The sequence below is a fragment of the Chiloscyllium plagiosum genome, unplaced genomic scaffold (assembly GCF_037043375.1).
Source record: "Chiloscyllium plagiosum isolate Xiang-an unplaced genomic scaffold, Cpla_swu_hap1 HiC_scaffold_40, whole genome shotgun sequence".
In the NCBI taxonomy this organism is placed as follows: Eukaryota; Metazoa; Chordata; class Chondrichthyes; order Orectolobiformes; family Hemiscylliidae; genus Chiloscyllium; species Chiloscyllium plagiosum.
The window spans coordinates 46,667,876-46,693,554 of NW_028270178.1; the positions used below are offsets into that span (position 1 = coordinate 46,667,876).

Here is a 25,679-nt window from a genome sequence, read left to right on the forward strand (position 1 = left end):
CTATTGTATTTTGGAAAGGCAAATCAGGGCAGGACTTCTACACTTAATGGTAAAGTCCTTCGCAGTGTTGCTGAACAAAGAGACCATGGAGTTCAGATTCATTGTTCGTTGAAAGTAGAGTCGCAGATAGGCAGACTAGTGAAGGTGGTGTTTGGTATGCTTATATTTATTGGTCGATGCATTGAATACAGAAGCTGGGACATCATATTGTGGCTGGACAGGACATTGATTAAGCCATTTCAGGAATTCTGTTTTACATTCAAAATCCCCTGTTCTGGGAAGGATGTTCTGAATCTTGAAAGAGTTCAGACCAAGATTGACAAAGACTTTGCCAGGGTTGGAGGATTTGGGCTACAGGGAGAGGCTGGGGGTAATTTCCCTGGAGAGTCAAAGACAGAGGTGACTTTATGGAGATTTATAAATCATGAGGGGCATGGATACGGTGAACAGCCAGGGTCTTCCCCCCCCCTCCCCCCCCGCCCCCCCCCAGGTGAGGTGGGTCCAAAACAAGATCACATGGGCTTAAGTTGCTAGGGCAAAGATTTAAAAGGGATCTAAGGGGCAACGTTTTCAAGCTGAGTGTGGTGTGTGTGTGGAATGAGCTGCCAGATGAAGTAGTGGAGGCTGATACAATTACAACATTTGAAAGGCATCCATGAATGGGATGGGTTTTGAGGGATAGGGCCCAATAGCTGGCAAATGGGACTCCAGTAGTTTAGGATTCCGAGTCGGCATGAACGAATTGGACCGAAGGTCTGTTTCTGTGCTGTCCATCTCTATGACACTAATAAATTAAGATGCGTTCCTCTTTTGTGGAGAGCTAGCAGAAGCACAGATAATTGTCCTTGGAGCTGAGACGGTTAAGCGGTGATTTGGATCAGGTGCAGATTTGTTTCCAAACAATTAATTTGCAGAGAGAGAGGAATTGTTAGCACGATCACAATTTTTCGTAACTACTTTCAGGTAACTGGCAAATAATGCAGAGTGAAAATGGGAACATTATTTCATTCAGTAAGTTCTGCGCACCTGGAATAGGCTGAACGGCAGCTGGACACAGATTCAGCAGGTGTTCTCAAACAGATTTATAATTTTACTTTTTAAGGAAGGACTTAGTGGGCTTTGGGCAAGTGAGAGGGGAGTTGGGACAGATTTGCAGCATCTCCAGAGGGAGAGAGTACAGTCCCAATGGGCTGAATAGCCCCAGCCCCTGTGCTCTGTGATACTGCCCCATTCACTGTGAATGATGAAGCTCATCCCAGGGCAGAGAGAGAGAGGATCCCACCACTTACCTCACAATGGGGCCCGGCTGATTGATCTCAAACAAGTACACTGTTTCGGAAAGCGTCGGAGGTCACCCTCTCAGGGGCATATCGCACTGACAAGCAAGGTACTGGTACAGAGACTGGCTCCAATGTAATGTGAGGTATATGAGGTTCCTGGTGATCGATGGTGATAGGAGATTCTCTGGTATAGGGCACAGACTGCCGTTTCTGCAGCTGACAGTGAGACATCAGAATGGGGGGTACCTCCCTGGTGCCAGGGACAAGGATGTCTCGGAGAGGGAGCAGAGTATTCTCAAAAGGGAGTATGATCAGTGGGAGCTCATTATACATTAGTACCAATGACATCGGAAGAGGAAAGGATGAGGTTCTGACGAGAGAATATAGCAAATTATCCTGGAGGATAAAAAGTAGGTCTTCGTGGGTAGTAATATCTGGATTACTCTTTGTGCCGCATGCGACTCAGGAGGCATTAAACCAGTGAGGGAGTGGGGGGTAAACCTAAAGAGATAGTGAGAGAAGAGGTATGTCTGAGCCTGGTACAGTTGAGAAGTTAGACAGTCAAGGCAGGCAAGGGCAAGGCACAGAACGAGGTGGGACAGAGCAGTTTCACTGCATTTATTTCAGTGCAAGAGGCCCGTCAGGGAAGGCAGATGAGCTGAGGATATGGTTTTGAACATGGGACTGGGATATCATGGATATTACAGAAACGTGGCTCAGTGATGGATAGGACTGGCAGCTTAATGTTGTAGGGTGCAATGGAAAGGATAGAAAGGGGGACGAGAGGAGGCAGAATGGCGTTTTGGATTAGGGATACCTTTATGGTTGTGCTCAGGAAGGATATTGGGAATATTTCCAGTGAAGTTACTTGGATAGAATTGGGAAATAAGAAAGGGATGATCACCTTGTTGTGGTTGTCTGCTTGGGTTTCGTCTGGTTGCTCTGGTTTCCTCCCACAGTCCAAAGATGTGTAGGATGGGTGGGTTATCCAGGCTGAATTGCCCATAGTGTTCAGGGATGTGCTGGCCAGGTGGATTGCTCATTGGAATTGCAACATTATAGCGGTAGGGTAGAAGGCTCTGATGTTCAGTGTGGATGTGATGGGCTGAATGGCCCGCTTCCACGCTATCTGGATTCTCTGATAATTCTACTAGCTTTAAAATAGTTACAGAAAATAATAGACCAGATCTAATAGGTAGCCTTCTAAATTGGACAATTTCGATGGCACAAGGTAAGAACTTGCAAAATTTGTTTGCGGGAGGTTTTTTCCAGGGAAAGGGATGGCTGGACAAAAGAGTAACCAGGCAGAGAATAGCAACCCTCAAAAATCAGTAAGGCTGTCTATGGAACCGCAGGCGGTGGGAGAGATTCTGTAAGTATTTCACATCAGTTTTTACTGAAAAATGATATGCAAGCTAGAGAGTTTGGAGAAATAAATAGTGATAATTTGGCAATTGTTCATATTACAGTGGAGGAGCTACTGGATGTCTTAAAAAGCAGAAAGGTGGATAAATCCCAGGAATCTGAGCAGGTGTATCCCAGAACTTTGTGGGAAGCCAGGGAAGTGATTGCTGGGCCCCTCGCTGAGATATTTGTATCATCGATTGCCACAGACAAGGTGATGGAAGATGGGTGCCATTATTTGAGAAAGTTAAAAATCACACACCAGGTTATAGTCAAACAGGTTTATTTGGAAGTGTGCTTCCAATTAAACCGTTTGGGCTATAACCTGGTGTTGTGTGATTTCTAACTTTGTACATCCCAGTCCAACACTGGCATCTCCAAATCATTATTTGAGAAAGGTAGTAAGGAAAAGCCAGGAAACTATAGACCGGTGAGCCTGAAGTCAGTGGCAGGCAAGTTGTTGGAAGGGATTATCAGGGACAGGATTTACATGTCATTGGAAAGGCAAGAAAAGATTAGGGATAGTCAGCATGGCTTTGTGCATGGAAGTCATCAACTTGGACTTGAGAAAGACACAAGGTTCCACATAACAGACTGGTTAGCAAGTTCAACACCATAGAATACAGGCGGAACTAGCTATTTGGATACAAAATTGTTTGGAAGATCAAAGAGTCATAGATGTACAACACAGAAGCAGAGACCCTTCGGTCCAACCAGTACATGCTGACCAGATATCCCAACGCAATGTAGTCCCACCTGCCTGCACCCGGCCCATATCCTTCCTATTCATATACCCATCAAGATGCCTTATAAATGTTGCATTCGTCCAACCTCCACCACTTCCTCTGGCAACTCATTCCATACACGTACCACCCTCTGTGAAAACGTTGTCCCACAAGTCTCTTTAAAGTCTTTCCCCTCTCACCCTAAACCTATGCCCTCTAGTGTTGGGATCCACCACCCCAGGGAAGAGACTTTGTCTATTTATCCTATTCATGCCCCTCATGATTTTATATACCTCTATAAGCTCACCTCTCAGCTTCCGACGCTCCAGGGAAAATAGCCCCAGTCTATTCAAAATCTATTCAACCCCCAGCTGAGCGCAAATCCTCCAATCCTGGTAACTTTCTTGTAAATCTTTTCTGAACCCTTTCAAGTTTCACAACATCCTTCCGATAGGAAGGAGACCAGATTTGTACGCAATATTCCAATAGTGGCCTCACCAATGCCCTGTACAGCCACAACATGACCTCCCAACTCCTGTACTGAATGTTCTAACCATATGCCGCCTTCACTATCCTATCTACCTGTGGCTACACTTTCAAGGAGCTATGAACCCGCACTCCAAGGTCTCTTTGTTCAGTAACACTCCTCAGGACCTTACCATTAAGTGTATAAGTCCTGCTAAGATTTGATTTCCCCAAATGCCACTCCTCAGCCCATTCACTCATCTGATCAGGATCCCGTTGTACTCTGAGGTAATTGTTTTCACTGTCCACTACACCTCCAACTTTGGTGTCATCTCACTAACTATGCCTGCTATGTTCACATCCAAGTCATTCATATAAATGACGAAAAGTAGTGGATCCAGCACCGACCCTTGTGGCACTCCACTGGTCACAGGCCTCCAGTCTGAAAAACAACCCTCCACCACCACCCTCTGTCTTCTGCCTTTGAGCCAGTTCTGGATCCCAATTGGCTAGTTCTCCCTGTATTCCATGAGCTCTAACCTTGCTGAGCAGTCAGTGTCTTGGTGGAGGGTGCTTTTAGGACTGGAAGCCTGTGGTGAGCAAAATGCTGTCAGGCTGGGTGCTGGGTCCACTGCTTTTTGTCATTTATATCAATGATTTCCATGTGAATATAGGAGCTATGGTTAGTAAGTTTACAGTAGACACCAAAATGTGAGGTGCAGTGGACAGTAAAGTTACTTCAGAGTACAATGAGACTCCGATCAAATGGGCTGAGGAGTGGCAGATGAAGTTTAATTTTGATAAATGTGAGGTTCTGCATTTTGGAAAAGCAAATCAGGGCCGGACTTCTACACTTAATGGGAAGGTCCTGGGCAGTGTTGCTGAACTAAGAGATCTTGGAGTGCAGGTTCATAGTTCCTTGAAAGTGGAATCATAGATAGGCAGGGTAGTGAAGAAGGTGTTTAGTATTCTTGCCTTTATCGGTCAGTGCATTGAGTACAGGAGTTGTGACGTCATTTTGCGGCTGTGCAGGACATTGATTCAGTCACATCTGGAATTCTGCTTTCAGTCCTGGTCTCCCCACTATCGGAATGATATTGTGAAACTTGAAAGGATTCAGAAAAGATGTGCAAAGATGTTTCCAGGGTTGAGGGATTGAGCTAAAGGGAGAGGCTGAATAGGCTGAAGCTGTTTTCACTGGAGAATCGGATGCTGAGGGGTGACCATAGAGGTTGATAAAATCGTGAGGGGCATGGATAAGGCAAACAGCTAGGGTCTTATTCATGTTTAGGTGAGTCCAAAACTAGAAAGCACAGGTGTGAGGGAAAAGATTGAAAAGGGATATTAGGGGCAAAGTTTCAAGCTGAACGTGATACGTGTATGGAATAAGCTGCCAGAGAAAGTGTGGACGCTGGTATAGTTACAACATTTAAAACGCATCTCATTGGATATGTGATTGGGAAAGGTTTAGAAGGCTATGTGCCAAGTGCTGGCATATGGGACGAGATTAATTTAGGATATCTGGTCGGCATGGACAATTTGGACTGAAGGGTTTGTTTCTGTGTTGTACATCTCTACGACACTAATAAATTAAAATTAAGATAGGTTTCTCTTTTATGGAGAGTTAGCAGAAGGTCAGACAATTCTCCTTGGAGCTGAGAAGGATAAGCAGTGATTTCGACCAGTAGTTGATTTGTTTCCAGGATATTTCATTTATAGAGAGACAGAGTGAGAAATTTTTAACGTCACAATTTTTAGTAACTACTTTCAGGTAACTGACAAATTATGCAGGTTAAAAATGTGAAGATTATTTTACTCAAAGTTCTGAGCATGTGGAACAGTTTGAAAGACAGCTGAATGCAGATTCAGTAGCTATTGTCAAAACAAATTTGAAATTTAACTTTTTAAGGAAGGATTTGGAAGGCTATGTCCAAATGGGAGGTGAGTTGGAACTGACTGGTACCATCTCCAGAGGGAGAGAGTACAGCCCCAATGGGCTGAATAGCTCCCAGCCCCTGTGCTCTGTGATACTGCCTCATTCACTGCGAATGATGAAGCTCATCACAGGGCAGAGCTGTAGAGATGTACAGCATGAAAATACACCCTTTGGTTAAACTGGTCCATGCTGACCAGATATCCCAACCTAATCTAAGTCCCATTTGCCAACACTTGGCACATATCACTCTGCACCCTTCCTATTCATATACCCATCCAGATGCCAAATGGTATAATTGTACCAACATCCTCCACTTCCCGACAGAAGATTCCATACACGCACCAACCTCGGTGGGAAAAAAAATTGCCCCTCTGATCCATTTTAAATTCTTCCCCTCTCATGTTAAACCTATGCTCTCTCATTCTGGACTCCCCCACCCCAGGGAAACAACCTTGTCTATTTATCCTACCCATACCCCTCATGATTTTATAAACCTTTATGAGGTCACCCCTCAGCCTCTGATGCATCTGGGAGGATCCCACCACTCAGGTCACAATGGGGCCTGGCTGATTGACACAGCTTCAGACCAATCGGAGAGTTGGCATGATCCTCCAGCCAATGGGAGTGAATGAGGGGTGCGTCCAGCAGGCCAACACATGACCATCAGCTTTGCAGGCGCAGTGTCACTGTGAGGGAGGACTCTGAATGTGAAGGGAGTGGGAGAGAATGCAGAGACTGGGAGAGAGATGGAGTTGGTGTGGACTGGGAGGGTTGATAAACACTGTTTCAGTCTGCTAGAGCTGAATTAGATACTCCGGGTAAATTGAAAGAACTGTGGATGCTGTAAATCACACACAACAACTGAAAGTACTGGAAAAGCTCAGCAGATCTGGCAGCATCTGTGAAGTGAAATCGGTTCGCATTTTGGATTCGGTGACATCCTCAGGAACTGATGCTACTGAGAAAAAAATGTTGGTTTTTATGCAGAAGGTAGGGGTTAAGGAGTAAATGATCGGGGGGATAGAGTCCAAAGAGAGAGATAGGAGCAGTTGGACAAAGGAGTGGATAACGATCTGAGGGGGAGGGTGAATAGCTGTTTATGGGGACTGTTAGTGGCTAACCATAGGTAGTGTGTAATGCCAGGCTATGTAATAACAAGGCCTGGTGTGTGGGGTAAGGGGCAAAGACACTAGGACGTGGGAGAGTTCAGGACCTAAAATTATTGAATTTGATGTTGAAGCCAGAGGATTGTAGGGTCCCCGACTGGGAGATGAGGCGTTATTCTTCCAGCTTGTGTTAAAGTGTGGCGCTGAAAAAGCACAGCAGGTCAGGCAGCATCCAAGGAGCAGGAGAATTGACATATTGGGCATGTAAGCACTTCATCAGAAATGTGGGAGTTGGGGGAAGAGGGCTGTGAGATAAATAGGGAGGGGTGTTTGGGGTTTGGGGGAAGGGAACTACGAAGAGACTAGGTAGATGTAGATGGGGTAGTGGTGAGAGGGTGGAATGGATAATTGGGAAGGAAGATGGAGAGGTGGGACAGTTCAGGAGGCCAGTGCTGAGTTGGAGGGTTGAATCTGTGATAAGGTGGGGGAGAGGAGATGAGGAAACCTTGATGCCGTGTGGTTGAAAGGTTCCAAGGTCGAGGATGAGGTGTTCTTCCTCCAGGCGTGGGGTGGCTTGGATTTGGGGGTGGAGGACACCCAGGACTTGCATGTCCTTGGCAGCGTGGCGGCGGAGGGGATGTAGCTGAAGTGGTCGGCCACAAGGTGGTGGGGTTGGTTGGTGCATGTGCCCCAGAAATATTCCCTGAAATATTCCACAAGTTGGCGTCCTGACTCCCCAGTGAAGAGGAGTCCACATTGAGAGCAAAGGACACAATAGTTGAGGTGTTTGGGTGGGCAGGGAAATTTCTGCTGGATGTGGGAGGATCCTTTGGTGCCTTGGATGGAGGTGTGGGCACAGGTTTTACACTACTTGCAGTGGCAAGCGAAGGTGCTGGGAGTGGAGGATGGGTTGGTGGGGAGCGTGGACCTAACGAGGAAGTCACAGAGGGAATGGTCTCTGTGGAATGCTGAAAGGGGAGGGGAGGGAAACATATCTCTATTGGGGTCTGATTGTAGGTGGTGGAAATGGCAGAGGATGATGTGTTGTATCTGGGTGGAAGGTGAGGAGTGGGGGGATCCCATCCTTGTTGGGGTTGGAAGGGTGGGGTTCAAAGGCAGTGGTGTGAGAAGCGGAGGAGATACACTGGAGGGCATTGTTGACCACATGGGAGGGGAAATTGCAGTCCTTGAAATAGGAGACCATTTGGTATGTTCTGGAGTGTTCTGCCAGCTTGTATCAAGCTTCACTGGAACACCGCAGTAAGCATGAGACAGAGATGTTGGACAGGGAACAGTCTTGTGTGTTAAAGTGACAGGCAACTTGAAGCTCCGGGACCTTTTTGCAGCCACAATGTAACTCATCAGTCACCATTTCCACCACCGCCACTCAGATGCTACCAGGTTCCTGTCTCCTCCACTAACAGCTTTCCACCCTCCCACCAGATCGTTATTCACTCCTTTGTCTTTCCAAATGTTCCTGTCTCTCTTTGCACTCTGTCCCCACCTATTATTTACTCTTTAACCCCTATCTCCTGTAGTCCAAAGATGTGCAGGTTCAGTGAATTGGCCCAGCTAAATTTCCCGTAGTGTTCAGGGATGTGCATTAATCCGGGGAAATGGAGAGTAATAGGGAGGGGAGTGGGTCTGGGTGAGATGAACTTCGGAAGGTGGGTGTGTAATTGTTGGGCCGAAGAGCCCGTTTCCACGCTATAGGGATTCTACTTTTCCCAGCTGTTTTCGGTTCTGATGAAGGGTCACAGAACCCGTGATGACCCTTGGTGTTTGCAGGAGGCGGAAAGGGGAGAGTGGCAGCAGAAACCGGATGAGATGTATCAGTGTAGACTGGGAGGGTTTAGTTACACTCTGTGCAGGTCGTTAATCTGAATTAGAAAATCCTGGTCCCACATTTGCAGCAAAGGGGACAACAGCTGTGGGCCTCAGGCAATGAGAGATCCTGGGTTATGGCCGCCATCTATATTTGGGGCAAGGTACAGCAAGGTGCATGCACATGTCCTCTTTTGGGGGGGGGGGGGGGGCGGGGTGATTTCAAGAGGAGTGTTTACACATCAAACACATACCAAGCGAAGTGTTCGCCTTCACTATTCACCTTGCACTGATTGTGAGCTTTGTTTTGCGAATTCATTTTCTCGGATATTAATTGAGAATAATTGAGACTGGGATCTCAAAAACAAGTTTCTACAGTCAGCGGAGTCATCAGGATCTGAATATCATTGGCATTTAACTGTGGAACGAGAAAGGTTTGTTCAGTCTGGGAAAATATCACCAATAGTTTTGTCAAGCAAAAAGCAGAAAGATGTTCAAGTTCATGGTCAGATTACCCTTTGGGTATGTGTTCAATTCTTGGCCCTGCAGCTGTGGAAGGAGGTAGTGTCCTGAGAGAGAGCACAGATTTATCCAAATGTCAGATTTAGTCCCAGTCACCCACTTCATGATGTTAACCTGTAAACTCCCTACTTCCAATTCCCTGCAAGCTTCTCATTGAATTTCCTTGTGGACTCAAATTCCAGCACCATTTCAGGTGGAACATTCCAGATTCTGACAACTGTCTGTTCATCCAGAAACTGCTGAAGTCCATGTTGACTCTGGGGTTACAAAGGGCTGAACTGAAAGATGAGATGCTGTTGCTGAGCTCCCATTGAGATGCATTAGAACAGTACAGGAGGCTGAGGGCAGTGTAGGTATGAGCAGACATTGAAAATGACAGGGCTGTACTGAGAGTGCTGCTTGGCTCAATGAGAGTGTTTTGGAGTTGGGTGTAAACAGAGTGAGGTGAGACTGGGAGAAGGTGAAGCTGAAACTCAAGTTTCGTTCAGGCCATTCAGTAATTCACGTGGTCCGAATGGGAACAGCCAATTTCTCAGTGATACCTGCGGAGTATTTAAGTTTTTAAAGTATGACATATCTGCTGAAGTAAAGATTTCTGTTAATCTTTGAAGTTTTTCTAATCTCCTGGTTTCTCCTTGGTCTTTATCAATTTGTATGCCTTCAATTTCAATTTGACAGACTCCATTATTTCCTTAGACACCCATGGCAGATTACTCCTTTTCCGACAGTCCTTCCTTTTCACTGATATATGTTTTTACTGAGCACTTTGAAAAATTGCTTTGATATTCCTCAACTGTCCGTCAACTGTCCCACCCTAAAGTCTTTGCTTCCAGTCTACATTAGCCAACTCCTGCTTCATCATATTGTAGTCTCCTTTGTTTAAGCACAGGATCTGGATTGGATTTAATCTTCCCGCTTTCCATTTTGTGTTCTAAATTCAACCAGACTTCTCAGGTCTTTTATCAGATTACGTGGGGAGGCGGTGTTTTGGGTTTCATTGTCAGAGACCATGGCTTTGTAGTAAAGTATAGGATAGATATTCACAACAGAGTATTCTGGACGCTGTGAATGTCCTACACAGTCGAACACCATAAATCACTGTGTCCCCTCAGTTTAAAATTGCAAAATCATTATCTCCTACTCGCTTCCTCACTACCTAAGTTTGGAACGCTAATCCACCTGAGTATCCTGCATTTTGTGAAGGTGGTGATTTTTGGATTCAGCTTTCCAGTTATTACCGTAAGAAGATAAGCACTGGGCACAGGAGAGGCAATGCAGCCCTTCGAACCAGCTCCACCATTTAATACAATGATGATTGAGCTCACCTCGCTCTCAGCTGGATTTTCCCGCCTGCGCTCTCTCACCCTTCAACTCATTGCAAATGAAACATCTGTATCTTTTCATTAAGTTTGCTCATTGCCCTGGCATCCACTGCATTTTGAATAGGGAATTCCACAGATTCAGAACACATTGAGATAGGTACATTCTTCTTCATGAGAATAGAATAGAATCCCTATAGTGCAGAAACAGGGTGTTCATCCATCGAGTCCACACCAACCCTATAGTCAGCATCCCATTTAGACCCATCCATTCCCTGTAACCCTGCATTTCCTGTTGTTAATTGTCTAACTGGCACATGCATGGACCCTGTGGGCAATTTAGCATGGCCAATCCATCAAACCTGCACATCTTTGGACTGTGGAAAGACAGCGGAGCACCCAGAGGAAACCCACGCAGCCAGAGGGAGAATGTGTAAACTCCACACAGTCGCCGAAGGCTGGAATCAAACCCGGCTCTCTGACGCTGTGAGGCAGCAGTGCTAGCCACTGAGCCACCTCTCTTAAAATTTGCTGCCCCTTATTAACCTGCCCACCCCGCAATTGACTGAATGTATATTCCTTCCGTCAGAACTCGGGTTGTCTAAGCAGATGTCTCAGTAAAACCCAGTGACAGCCCACATGTCCTGTGTGTCTGAATGGGGATCCAACATCCTCCAGCCCACAATTTTCATTCACTTTCCAGAGACTTCATGGGGACAACAACTCCCACAATCCCTGAGGCAGGGACCACACGTGTGGGGAAACCCGGCATTGTACATGTATGGAATGTGGGCGTGTTTTGGAGCATTTGTTTTGGGTAACTAGCAGAAAGCATTTCACACCGACTGGCTGGAGAAGGGACGCATCTACTTATAGTATTGATTAGTTGTGGGGGGGGAGGGGGGGGAAGGAGGGGTCAATGTGCCATCACACCCACGTGGAACTAAGTTCCATCCCCAACTCGTTGTAATGCTGGGAATCGACCTATGAGAAACGAGGAAGGATCTGACCCATTCTCCCAGCCTGAAGGTTCCTCTTCTGTCCACGATCTGCCACCTCCCTTTCTGTTTCCTTTTGTTTCATTCTGCTGTTACATTACTGACTTGCAGCAACTGAAGGGAAAGGAAGTGAACCCAGAAAGGATGCAGAGTCTAACCAGGGACGGAAAGGGGTGGCATGGATCTGTTTATCAACAACTCCATGAGAATGGGGAGGGTGTACATTAGGGGGTAGCAGAGTCAGAATGGAGGGAGAGCGTAAGTGGGCTGGAGGGTTACAGCTTTGGGGGAAGAAAGGGGAAAAATATTCCAGAGAAATTAGAATTGTCTGTTCTGAATTTCTAATCTGTACATATTCCTTTATACAGGGTGCTAGATGGTGAAGATTTGCAGACTGAAATCTCAAAATTATGTGCAGATCGTGATTAAGTTAACCAGCATTTGAAGAACCAAAGACTGAGACTCACTCGGCCAAAATCCTGCAACACTCTCCCTCCCAGCATTGTCGGTCTATCTGCACCAAATGGACTGTGAATGGTTCAAGACAGCAGCTCACTACCATCTTCTCAAGGGTAACTAGAGATGGGGTTTAAATGCTGGCTGAGCCAGTGATGCCCATATCCTGGAAATGGTTTCTATCTCTAGTTGCTGAAACGCGGTTGATGTTACTGCAGGATGATGAGGGATGCTGAGTGCATCCTCCAGGAGGCAGCACCATCACAATACCCCTGCCTATACCCACACAGTAACACCGCAACGCCACTGGAACAAAAGGTGGTGAAGCCAAAGGAGGACTTCGATGAATTTACCTCGAAGAACTATATCTAAGGGGATTGGGACACAGCAGGAACAGGTGATGGATGGTCAGCTGTTTCCCATTGGTTGGTGGAGCAGGATTGAAAAGCCGAATAGCTGCTTCCTGCTATCTCCGAGGTATGTATATAGCCATGGAGCCCGAGTAGGAAGAAGTAGGCAGGGCAGGGATTCTCCTGGAGATTGCACCTCCACATCAGTTTTCAGTGAGAGAGGGTTTGATGGATTTTATTTAATATTTGTCTTTTACATTTAAAAAAAATAAATTTGCAAACCTTGTGTTCAAGTTTATCCCAGAATAAAAGTAAAAGAATCGAAACGATCTGAATATAAGTTTTTAAAATTTCAAACGCCCTGTAAAACAAAATCCTGTCTATTCCCGGACACCATCACTTCCCAGTTGCTCAAACTCCAAGGAAATATTCCCTCCCTGTCAGAACCTTTGGTTTGATTTAACTGCATTTCTGTTCTCGTTCTGTGAGCTGTGAAGCGTTCTTTTTCCCCCCATTTCTCTGACCCAGAAATGTTATCTCTCACAGCTGTGCAACCTTCCCACCATCAACATCATCATTACTCCATTTTGCTTTTTGTTACCAGCAGGAAGCCACCCGTGTAACCAATTGAATATTTCCAAACAAGACCCCTTACAGGCAAAGCAAACCATTACAAGTGACAAAGTGAGAAGGGACTAAATCAAGGCAGAGTTGTAGGGAGGGGGCAGCGACAGAGATATAGCACATATCCCCTGCGCTGCCCACCTCTATCTAAAGGCATTGAGAGCATTGATACACACCACATGCTCCTTCTCCAGGGACACCCTGCTGTGTAGCGTTTATCCTCAATCATAGAACAGAATCCCAACAGTGTGGAAGGAGAGCATTGGCCCATCAAATCCCACCGACCATCTGAAGAACATCCCACCCACTGCACTCCATCCCTGTAACACTGCATTTCGCATGGCTGATCCACCTAGTCTGCACATTCCTGGACACCATGGGCAATGTAGCACAACTGATCCACATAACCTGCACATCTTTTGACTGTGGGAGGAAACCAGAGGACCCACACTATCGTGGGGAGAATGTGGAAACTCCACACAGGCCGTTGACCAAGGCTGGCCTCTGACCTTGTACCTGGTGCTTTGAAGCAGAGGTGCTTCAATCCCAATATAAATCAAAACAGATGATCCCTGCTCATTGTCACATTGCTGTTGGTGTAGCCTTGTGCTCAGAGAGACATCCTGAGGTTCAGAAAGTGGCAATATAAATTCAGTCAACTCCAGCCCAGTTATTGTGGTTAACCCCAACAACAACATCAATACTCCAACATTGTCATCATGTACAAGGTCCACTCCTGATTCTGATTAAGAGTAACTGCAGAATCAGAGTCCTGCAGTGATGTGTGTACTCTACCCCACACGGAGCAGAGGGATGACCCCTTCCCTGTGTGCACTCACTGGTCTCTGTCATGTTGAAGATGCAGCAAATCCCTTGTCACACTGAGAGGTAAACAACTCCTACCCAGTGTGAACCCTCTGGTGTATCAGCAGGAGGGATGAATCACTGAAACCCTTTTCTCACACTGAGCATCTGAATGGCCTTTCCCCAGATTGGGCTCACTGGGGTCTCAGCAGATCAGAAGACTGGGTGAATCCTTTCCCACACATGGAGCAGGTGAATGGCCTCTCCCCGGTGGGAACGCACTGATGTCTCTGCAGGAGAGAGATTTGAATGAATCCTTTCTAACACATGGAGCAGGTGAATGGCCTCTCCCCGGTGGGAACGCACTGATGTCTCTGCAGGAGAGAGATTTGAATGAATCCTTTCTAACACATGGAGCAGGTGAATGGCCTCTCCCCGGTGGGAACGCACTGATGTCTCTGCAGGAGAGAGATTTGAATGAATCCTTTCTAACACATGGAGCAGGTGAAGAGTCTAAATCCTCTGTGCCCTCTCTGGTGCCTCAGCAGATTGCAAGAGTGAGTAAATCCCTTCCCATACATGGGGCAGGTGACCAGCCTCTTCCCAGTGTGACTGTGTCAGTGAGTGTCCCGCTGGGAGGGGTAAGTGAATTCCTTCCCACAATCCCCACATTTACACAACCTTGCCCTGGTCCTATCACATAGGTGTCTTCCCAAATCACATGACCAGTTAAATCCTCAACCACATGCACAACACGAATGGTTTCTCTGGGCTGGGAATGCTGCTTTCCCCTTCCGTATTATGTATAATGTTCAGGACCTGCGGAATTGGGTGTGTTAAATGTGATGTTAAAGCTGAGTTTCCCATCTGTGAACTCTCTCTGTAAAACAAATTTATCTCCTTCATTACTACAGCTCCCAACACCAACTCTCCCTTTAGTTCTCCTGAAATTCTAAATTTGGACTAATGCAATAATGTGGCTTTCTCTCACTTGTTTCTGAAAGTAAATTAGGATGATTTTGAATAACTGGACTTTACTAGCCAAACTCGTTCCTACTCTATCATATACGACCTTTAACCCATGGGAAATGTGTTACCAGCTTCGATGACCGTTATAATGCTCTGACCACTTCTATGGAGTCTGTATAAGTTGATTCTAACAATTATCAATAGATTGTATCTGAACAGGATGCCCACACAACAGTGGGCGCTCTGACACTCAATGCCCGTAAGTTAAGTTATTTTTCTTAAAGTCCCATATGTGTCCGGCAATCTGGCAATACAATTGAAGATAGTTTATATAATAACCTTACCGTCTTAATTGCCAATTCCAATCCATGAAGCAGTCAGTAACATTCCCCAGTGAATTGAATTCTATTAGCAGCTGTTAGAAACGAAAATCGCTTCTCAATAATCGCTCTAGACAAATTCAGGAAAACAAAGTTGTGGAGCGGTGGTTGTCAGGGGAATCAATGCTGGAATAATCCTGTCCAGACTCTGCCACGGGGTCAACAATCCGAATACTGGAATTGCAGTGGTCCTGGTCCTTATGAGGGCGTCCCTGGGGTAAAGGAGTTGTGGGATGACGTTGTGAGGCAGGGAGGGCCTGCTCCAGATGGCCTATTTTGGATATGCGGTAATCAGGCATATTCCAAACTGCCCATGGGATGGGCTGGAGTATGCTTCCTGGGTCTAATAAGACCTGAATTCTTCCTATTACCCCGGGAGGAAGGCGATGATTTGGGAGTTAAACTCTTTGACTCCCTGCGTAGGTCGCCAAGGGATATCCAAGTCGGTGATTGGGGGGATGAGTGGCCACCGGCCCGGATTAACAAGTCAAGTCTGCAGAGTTGGGCACCCTTGAAGAAAAGGCGCGCTGAGGCTTACAAAGTCTCCCATTATATACAGTACAAGTCCATCCTCTCCTTGGCTCTAACAAGCCATGAGGTTCACATTCTTAAAAACATCATTATTCTTATCACAAAGTCTGCAACAAATGTCTCCAGAGTCTCTAAAGTTGTTGTTTTTCTCACCCTGTAGTCTTATTAGTCAAAGACTTATTCTTCTCTGTCTGTGCAATCTGTAACAGATGTCTCTCGAGTCGTTTCCCTATCCTGGAGTCTTATCAGTCAAGGACTCATCCTTCCCTGCCTGTGTTAATGGTTTCATCAATCAAGGGCCTGTTTGTTTTTACTCTGCTCACAAATTGTCAGCATTCTGCACAATTTAAACTATTCTACTTTTGAGTATATAAAATGTTCTAGAAAAGAAACAAAAGTTTTGTCTTTTATTATAGATCAGTCTGTGGTCCAGGCACATCTTAAAGTTTAAACCGAAATTACCTCTCACAATTCCACCCTTTTCTTTCTTTAAGATGTGCCTGACCAAGATAAGCCCCCCCTCCCTCAAGGGCCCGGGAAATCCTTGGTCTTTCGCAGCAACATCACTTTAAGTTCCCGCGTCCCATGTTGTGGAACCACCACTGCCTGGAGTCGGGAAATATTTTTCTGAATTAAAAACTGAATACAGGGAGTTAGGCAGGGTAATACGAGAAGAAGAATCATGCCTCCCCCAACCACCAGCAATGCCGTGCGCCACCAGCTACCACCTAGGAGACCATCCCACCATCCGATGCCACTAAGAGGACGCCAAGATTGTACTGGCACATGGGCCAATTTCCGAATTTCATCGGAAATTTTCAAAACCGCTTTACCATTATCGTCAATTTCTAGACAGCAGTTTGTCAGGTTAAATTTCCCGCGCACACCCCCCTCCGAGGCCAACAGATAATCCAAGGCAAGTCGGTTTTGATATATAGCAGCCCTCATCTGATCTTGCTGCTGAGCCAACAACTCTAGGGCCAGGGCAGTCCGGTTAGTAATGACCTCTACGACTGCTTGGAGCCTGATAATTCGATTTAACATATAGATAGGAGTACGATATCCCCATGATCCGTCCTGTGCCCACGTAGCCGGCCCGTAGTATTCAATAATCCGGGCCGGTGGCCACTCATCCCCCCAATCACCGACTTGGATATCCCTTGGCGACCTACGCAGGGAGTCAAAGAGTTTAACTCCCAAATCATCGCCTTCCTCCCGGGGTAATAGGAAGAATTCAGGTCTTATTAGACCCAGGAAGCATACTCCAGCCCATCCCATGGGCAGTTTGGAATATGCCTGATTACCGCATATCCAAAATAGGCCATCTGGAGCAGGCCCTCCCTGCCTCACAACGTCATCCCACAACTCCTTTACCCCAGGGACGCCCTCATAAGGACCAGGACCACTGCAATTCCAGTATTCGGATTGTTGACCCCGTGGCAGAGTCTGGACAGGATTATTCCAGCATTGATTCCCCTGACAACCACCGCTCCACACTCTTTTCATGCCATCGGAAGGGTCCGCACTTAGCTCGTAAGAGGAGGAATCAGAACGTAACCGAATGCAATTTTGATGATCTCGGTGTGCAATGTACCAAGCAATATTCTCAGGCCACCATACTCGCGTGGTTGCATCCAATATATTCTGACAGGGGCTAATCCCTACCTTCACGGTCCCCTTGCCTTCAATACAGAACTGGCCCTCAGGGCTGTTTGTCAGTCTCCACCCCTGGCTTTTTCTGTCGTTGTCATGAGTCCAAGTGGTTTGCAGCAATTCCCCTATGTCTAAGCTTTGACCAGTCCACGGCCATTGTTCCGACATATGCGGCCCCCCACAGACCCAGCAATTGCTAACATTTAAAACAGTGGCTATTCTAGAGGTGAGATCAATAAACAGGTTTTGTGTAACATCAGGGAGTTCAATCTTTCCTTCTACCTCTGCGTATACAGATGGCACTTTAGGGAGCACGACCGTTCCCTGACGGTCTTGCTCTTTCCCCAACCCCCGATCAGTGATCTGTATCTTGGTCTCCTTGACTCTGTCAACCTGCTCCCTGAGCAACACGGAGGATAGGTCCCACCTCCCAGTTTTGCTAATACACACCCAGCGGTCATTTATAGGGCATCCATGGATTTTGCCACCGTATCCTTTATTATATATCTGATAATAGGGTCTCCCATCCTCCCAACATTCATGGCGTGCACTCACATCGTAACACCTATCGTCCACATAGGAATGGGACACAAATGATCCCGAATAGATTCGAATCCCAAGTCTTACTGTAGTTCGACATTTGTCACATCTCCCCTCACCCTCCCCCACATACAGGAGTAAACTGATCAATATCCCCACCAATACAGTCCAAGTAGAGTTCATTATTGCTGTCTTTTCAGTTTTACCGACAACGGCTTGTCCCCTTGCTCGCACGTCCAGGTGCTTTCTTCTTCAGGCGGAACAGGCCCCTTTATCCTTGATGTGTGGACCCACCCTTTTTCTTTCGTCCGAACAGCTGCTTCAGTTGTTAATAGAACCAGGAACGGTCCTTCCCACCGCGGCTGGAGCTTTTCGGCCTTCCAGGTCTTAACAAGTATCCAATCTCCGGGCTCCACCTTATGCAGGAGGAAGTCGAGCGGCGGAGTCTGAGCCAGGAGACCTTTCCTCCGGAGTTCTGCAAAAGAATGGGATAAGGCCAGTAAATAGGTTCGGATAAATACATCCCCCCCTTGTAGAGTGGGACATCCATCAACCTTACTCCAATACGGTAATCCGAACAGCATTTCATAGGGGGAAACCCTGACATCTCGGCGAGGTGCCGTACGTATCCTCAATAGGGCAATGGGCAGGCACTTTGGCCAGGGTAACTTAGTTTCTAACATCAGCTTAGTCAATTGGGTCTTGAGCGTGCCATTAATTCTCTCAACTCGACCCGAACTCTGAGGATGCCAGGGTGCGTGGAATTTCCATTGGATACCCAGGGCAGTACAGATCAAATGGTGTAGCTTAGAAATAAAATGCGTCCCGCAGTCGGAGTCGATAGATTCCATTATGCCATATCTCGGGATTATGTTCTCTAACAACAGTCGGGCCACGGTTGGTGCATCATCTTTGGCAGTTGGGAAAGCCTCTACCCAGTGAGTGAAATGGTCCCTACTATTACTAGCAGATATTTCCATCTCTGTACTGGGGGTAATTCTGTAAAGTCGACTTTGATCCTCTGAAATGGCCTAATCGCGAGGGGCTGACCACCGGCTGGCATAGAACGCATGGCCTTCTGATTAATACGCCGGCAAGTGGGGCATCCGACTACCTCTTGTTGGGCTAATGTGTATATCCCCCTGCATACATAGTCTCTCAGGATTGTGTCACACATGGCTTGCACCCCCCAGTGGGTCTGATGGTGTAATCGGTGCAGAATACCCCGGGTGATCTGTTTGTTCAGTACTTGTCTCCCATCAGGAACCGTCCACTTCCCGTTAGTATCTAGCCAGGCACCCAATTGATCCATTTTATCAATCACCCCCTGGGTGAAGACGGGTTGTTTCGCGAGCCCTTCCCTCAACGGTATTAACGTTAACAATTGGACGGATTTTTCGACCGCTGCCCGCTTGGCTTCCTCGTCTGCCAGCCGGTTTCCCACCGCTTCCGGTGTCGACCCCTTCTGGTGACCGGGTACATGGACTACTGCAAGTTCCGTAGGTAACGCCAGGGCTTCCAACGTTAGGCTGATCATTTGTTCGTGAGCTAATTCTTTTCCCCGGGAAGTTATCAATCCTCGCTCTTTCCAGATTTTCCCGAAAGTATGAACGACTCCGTATGCATACTTTGAGTCAGTATATATGGTTCCCACTTTCCCTTCCAACAACTTCAGGGCCCTCTGGAGGGCGTACAACTCACAGGATTGGGCTGACCACTTCCCGGGCAGTCGTCCGGACTCAATCGCCCATTTCGTTGCACCATCTATGACAGCATAGCCACTGTATCGTACTCCACTGATGCACCGGGAGGACCCGTCGATATACAGTTCCTGTCCCTCACCCAGCGGGGCTTCTTGCAGGTCCTCTCGGCTCTTGGTCTGCAAGTCCACAAATTCCACACAATCATGCTCCTGTTCCCCATCTGCAGGACGTCCGTACAGAAACTGGGCTGGGTTGCAACTGAGATCTTTTGCAAAATTGAGATCGTTCCCGGTCATCAAAATCGTCTCATACTTCAGGATGCGAGAGTCTGTTAACCAGCGGTGAGCCTTTTGAGCCAGTATGGTACTAACCGAATGTGGGGAGTATACTGTGATCCTTCCTCCAAAGGTAAGTTTTCGGGCCTCTTCTACTAACATTGCCGTAGCTGCCACTGCCTGTATACAGGTCGGCCATCCACATGACACAGGGTCTAACATTTTTGACAAAAATGCAACCGGCTGATGTTTCCCTGCCCGCAGCTGAGTAAGCACACCCTGGGCAATTCCGCCGGCGCTATTGACATATAACTGGAACGGTTCCTTCAGGGTGGGTAAAGCCAATACCGGAGCTCGAATTAGTTTATTTTTAATAATATTAAATCGCTGCTCCTCCTCATCTGACCAGTCCACCTTTTGTCCTTCTTGTCCCAGTTTGTCGTACAAAAATTTTACTAAAGTGGTGTAACTTTCAATCCATATCCGGCAATACCCTACTAGTCCCAGGAATTGTCTGACTTCCTTCTTCGTCCTGGGTATTGGCATACCCGTAATTCCTGATATTCATTCTGGCGTGATACGGCGGTGCCCCTTACTGACTTGATGGCCCAGATATCTTACTTCTCGCTCCACAAACTGGAGTTTTGTCCTGGAGACGCGTAGACCCTGTTTCCCCAGGAAGTTCAGCAGGGCAACGGTGTCTGCTCGTACCTCCTCTTCTCTTGGTCTTGAGAGTAAGAGATCATCGACATATTGGAGCAATTGATTCTCCGCGTTACACCGAAATCCTCCTAAGATCTGCTCCAGTATTTGTCCAAACAAATTGGGTGACTCCGTGAATCCCTGCGGCAAGACCGTCCATCTTAACTGTCGTTTTCGTCCTGTGAAGGGATTCTCCCATTCAAAGGCAAAAAGGTTCCGACTTTCTTCGTCAAGGGGGCAACTACAGAAAGCATCCTTCAGATCTATTACGCTGAACCATTCATGTTCAGGGGGAATTTTACTCATTAACGTGTAGGGATTAGGTACCACCGGGTATCTAGCCTGGACTACTTCATTCAACCCCCGCAAGTCTTGCACCAGCCTATATGTCCCGTCCGGCTTCCTCACAGGGAGTATTGGAGTATTGAAAGGGGACATGCATTCCTCCAGTAGTCCATCTGTGATTAATCTTTCTCTCACAGGTTGTAACCCCTCCCGTCCTTCCATAGCAATCGGGTATTGTTTCCTTCTTACCGGGCCTCTTCCTGGTAACATGGTGATTTGGAGAGGTTTGATGTTTAGACCCCCTCTGTTCCCCTCTCGGTACCATACTTCCGGGTCTATTTGTTGATCATCTTCTTCAGTGAGGGCGAACAACCTTACCACCATTTCCCCGTTATTTGGTACCGTTCCGATCCCTAGTTTGACCTGCAAGTCTCTTCCTAACAAATTAAACCCCGCTGATGGCAGTAGAAGGAGGTCTCGTTTAGTAGTTCTGTTTTCAAACCCAATTTCCACGTCCTCCACCACTGGGACTTGTAATTTCTGTCCTCCGATTCCAGATACCCCCATAACTTTTCCTCCTGCTCGGGTGCCGGGGGGTATTTGGATTATACTTGATCTTTCGGCTCCCGAGTCCACCATAAATGTGATCTCCGATCCTTGGGGCCCTACTTTCAAGTTTACCAGGGGTTCCTGTCGATAGTCCTTTTGCCCCAAGGGTAGGAACCCCCGACCTCCCTAATCTTCCTCCATCAGGGCGTACGACCTCACCTCCCGCTTATAGCGGGAGCACTCCCGTTTAAAATGTCCCTCTTCATTACAATAGTAACATCTGAGTGTCCTCTTCGTTTCCCTGTCGCGGTCTCGCGTTCCTCCACTCTTCCTTTTTCCGGCCATGGTTCTCTTTTCCTCTGCTCTTGCCACGACTCTTCCCTTTCCTGTTTCTGCCACGGCTCTCCCTTTTCCTTTCTTCCAGCTGTCATTTGTTGCACCGTTTGCATCATTATCTTTGTCGCCTTCCTTTGCTTCTCATCGTCCCTTCTCACAAACACCTTTTGCGCCTCCCGTAGTAGTTCACTTAAAGATTTACTATCCCAATCATCCATTTTCTCTAACTTCTTTCGTATGTCCGGCCAGGCTTTTGATACAAACTCTACCCGTATGAGTTGTTGCCCCACGTCCGTCTCAGGGTCCACCCCAGCAAACTGCTGCAAATTCTTCCTAATCCTGTCTAGGAAGTCCGTAGGGGTTTCCTCCGGGTTTTGATGATTACCAAAGGCCTTGGTAAAATTGTGCCCCTTCGGGGCTGCGTGTCTTATTCCTTTTATCCAATATTCCCGCATGTCTCTCATGTTGCGCCGTCCTCCCTCCGTGTTCTTATCCCACTCGGGGTCGGTGAGGGGAAACTTCTGCTCCCCTCCTTCTCCCCCCTCTCTCTCCCAGACCAAGAGCGCAGCTTGTCGTATCATCTGACGCTCCTGGCTAGAGAACAATGTTTTCATGATGGAGCACATCTCTTCCCACGTGTAAGTATTCGGACCCAGGAACTGATCCAATTGTTCAGCAAGTCCCATGGGGTCCTCTAGTAGACCCTTCATCTCCCTCCTGAAATTCCGTACTTCAGTACTCGTCAAGGGAACGTTCACATATCCCGTCCTTCCCTCCTCGCCCCCCATGGGCACTTCCCGGAGTGGATTCATTCTTGCAATCGAGACAGGGTTTTGTCTGTGACCCTTTCCAGCTTGAGATCTGGTCTGTACCCCTGAGGTAGTTTGTGATTCCTCCCCATTTTCTTCCCCTTCCCCTGAATCGTCGTCACCCGAAGGAACATTTTGTGGGGCAGACGGGGTCACGTAGGGCGGCGGTAAGTGATCTAAAGGGTCCCATTCTTTCTGCCCTTTCGAGTCTTTATTAGTTACCTGCATTTGGCAAGATATCGTAACCGGTAGCCAACAAAGGGCATAATCACTTTCTTCCAGATTAACATCAGGTTTTGAATTGACATATAAAATGAGGGCTTGCCGGACCCAGCCTTCGTCAGTACCGAATCTAGGCCACCACACTGAGTCGCCCTGAATAGGTTTCTGGGACCACTTTTGACAGTATTTTACCATCTTCCTTTTAGATTTTCCCTTTCTTCCACCCTGATCCCAATTATTTAGCATTCTCCCTAACGGACTATCGTCAGGTACCCCGGGGTATGTGTCATTGTCCCTGTTTAAGCCTACCTTTCCCTTAATCGCCTTAGATCCCTTATTTCCCATTTCCGAGGACTTCGTATTTTTCCCGTGATAATCTATCACAATGTAGCCAATTCCCGGACCTTCAGTCCCGTGATCGCCCAGGTTCCTTTGCAGGCACCCCCGGTCTTTGGATTCCTGTGTCCTACGTCTCTGTGACACAAATCACAGGCACCCCGTATGTACACGTTCCTCCTCAAACACGGTCTCTGCAAAATCCCTCACAGGCGAGCCCCAGTCTCTAGATTCCTGAGTCCCACGTCTCTGTAGAAAAAAAATCCACAGGCACCCCGTAGGTCCCCAGTCCTCCGGAAACACGGTCCCCGCAAGTTTTTTCTTACCTGGGTTCGAAATTACTCGATCGTTAACCGTCCCCACTGCCTCGGGTACACCCCTCCTTTGTTTTCCTGAGCCTCCCGGATATCACTCGCTCAAGCCGCGCGGGGCGACAAGCAAGGAATCAGGGACTGCCGAACTCGGCAGGGTGCACCTTCTCCGATATCCTTCCTCAACTCCCCTTGCGGCCGGAGTGTTGATCCCGGATGACGAGCCCCCAAGTTGTTAGAAACGAAAATCGCTTCTCAATAATCGCTCTAGACAAATTCAGGAAAACAAAGTTTTATTAACAAGTCAAGTCTGCAGAATTGGGCACCCTTGAAGAAAAGGCGCGCTGAGGCTTACAAAGTCTCCCATTATATACAGTACAAGTCCCTCCTCTCCTTGGCTCTAACAAGCCATGAGGTTCACATTCTTAAAAACATCATTATTCTTATCACAAATTCTGCAACAAATGTCTCCAGAGTCTCTAAAGTTGTTGTTTTTCTCACCCTGTAGTCTTATCAGTCAAAGACTTATTCTTCTCTCGTCTGTGCAATCTGTAACAGATGTCTCTCGAGTCGTTTCCCTATCCTGGAGTCTTATCAGTCAAGGACTCATCCTTCCCTGCCTGTGTTAATGGTTTCATCAATCAAGGGCCTGTTTGTTTTTACTCTGCTCACAAATTGTCAGCATTCTGCACAATTTAAACTATTCTACTTTTGAGTATATAAAATGTTCTAGAAAAGAAACAAAAGTTTTGTCTTTTATTATAGATCAGTCTGTGGTCCAGGCACATCTTAAAGTTTAAACCGAAATTACCTCTCACAGCAGCTTTGTCCTGTCAGGAGAGATTGAGGATCATGAAGCTGTCTTCTCTGGAGGACTGAAATATGAAACACTTGAAATGAACAAAATTCTTCAAGAGCTCAATAGGATAGATATAGGATGATGTGCACCCTGGCTGATACGTCTTGAATGAAATAAGCACTAACTGCGGTGTCTTTACACAGCATCCCTTTTAGCTGCATAAATGTTCATGATTTATTTGCTGCGCTAATTCCATTCTCTTATTGAATCCCATTTGTAACTGCTGTAATGTTGGTTGCCGTGCAAATTGGTAACATTTGATTCAATCTATCCTGAAACCTCTCTGTATCTGTGTCTCGCTTTTGTTCACCAAGACCCTCATTCAATCTGACCTCTTTACAAACCCTGCCCTGATATTTTCCTAGAGGGCTCAGAAATTAAATGTCCACAGAATTGTTACTGCACAAAAGGAGGCTGATTGGCTCATCAGCTCTCCAAAGGATCACCTCACCGAATGCTATTCTTCTACCTTTACCCCATAAACCTTTCCATTCGTCCTCTTCCAATAACTGTTCTGTTCAATTCTATTCTCTTCATTATACCTGGCTCCCATTGTACTCTTTGGCAGTGCATTCCTGACCATAAACTTTCTCTGCATGAAAATACTTTGTATCGTGTTACATGTGCTTCTTTTGTCAATCCCTTGACATCGGTGCCTCCTCATTATTGATTCTTTCATGAAAGAGAGCAGTTTCTCCTGGTCTACTCTCAATAGATCCCTTTTGGAGGTATCTTTACCCAGTATCCCTCGGGATGGTGAATATCATCTCTCCCGGTCACAGGAGACCAGTGCGAGACCATTCAGTTGCTTTCACTGTGGGGCTGGGTTCAGGACACCATCCAGCCTCACTGTACTCCAGCAAATATACACTGGGGAGAGACCATTCACCTGCTCTGAGTGTGGGAAGCAGTTCACTCAGATATCCAGCTTGATGAAACACCGGCGAGTTCACAAGTAACCACAGCGATTGGATTTATTTTGTTTGTTCATGAGATCACGGCATCACTTGCTGGGGCAGCATTTGTCATTCATTCTGACTGCCAAGAAGATGGTCCAGGGTCAACCCCATTATTCAGGGTCTGGATTCACATGTAGGCTGGTCAAGGTCAGAATTAACACAGTTTCCGAGACCCAGTGACATGAAGAGGGAAAACACTCAGACACTGACCAACCCATCTGATTGTTAACTCAGACAGAAAGAAAGATGCACATTTAGATAGCACCTTTGATGACCTGGGGCAATAAAACATGCTTCCATCCCAATGATTTCAACCACAAATCTCTGAAAACACAGGCACAAAGCTTCCTACTTGTACCAGGTTGTCTCTCAGCCTCCTCTTGAGAAAAGAGTTTTAAGCTGTTAAGACTTTCCTGGTGATTATAACCTCTATGTTCCTATAAGATT

The 25,679-nt window shown here is 46.8% G+C and overlaps 2 protein-coding genes across 4 annotated transcripts in view; one reads left to right on the forward strand and one right to left on the reverse strand.

Annotated features, from left to right (window-relative positions):
* LOC148138501 (uncharacterized) overlaps positions 1-15,880 on the forward strand; it is a 43,343-nt gene extending 27,463 nt beyond the window's left edge. The window contains exon 5 of the mRNA XM_087981778.1: positions 11,948-15,880. Coding sequence (XP_087837904.1) covers positions 11,948-11,955 — 8 coding nt within the window. The 3' untranslated portion in view covers positions 11,956-15,880. The remainder of the gene's footprint in view (positions 1-11,947) is intronic.
* A 16-nt stretch (positions 15,881-15,896) lies between these two features.
* The window catches only part of LOC148138502 (endogenous retrovirus group 3 member 1 Env polyprotein-like), a 51,171-nt gene continuing 41,388 nt past the window's right edge, over positions 15,897-25,679 (reverse strand). For 2 of the 3 annotated variants that reach the window (XM_087981774.1, XM_087981775.1), the window contains exons 5-6: positions 23,430-23,681; positions 15,897-18,361 (exon numbers count right to left, since the gene is read on the reverse strand). In XM_087981774.1, coding sequence (XP_087837900.1) covers positions 16,219-18,069 — 1,851 coding nt within the window. In that variant the 5' untranslated portion in view covers positions 18,070-18,361; positions 23,430-23,681 and the 3' untranslated portion in view covers positions 15,897-16,218. The remainder of the gene's footprint in view (positions 18,362-23,429; positions 23,682-25,679) is intronic. The other variant, XM_087981776.1, reaches the window with a different exon arrangement.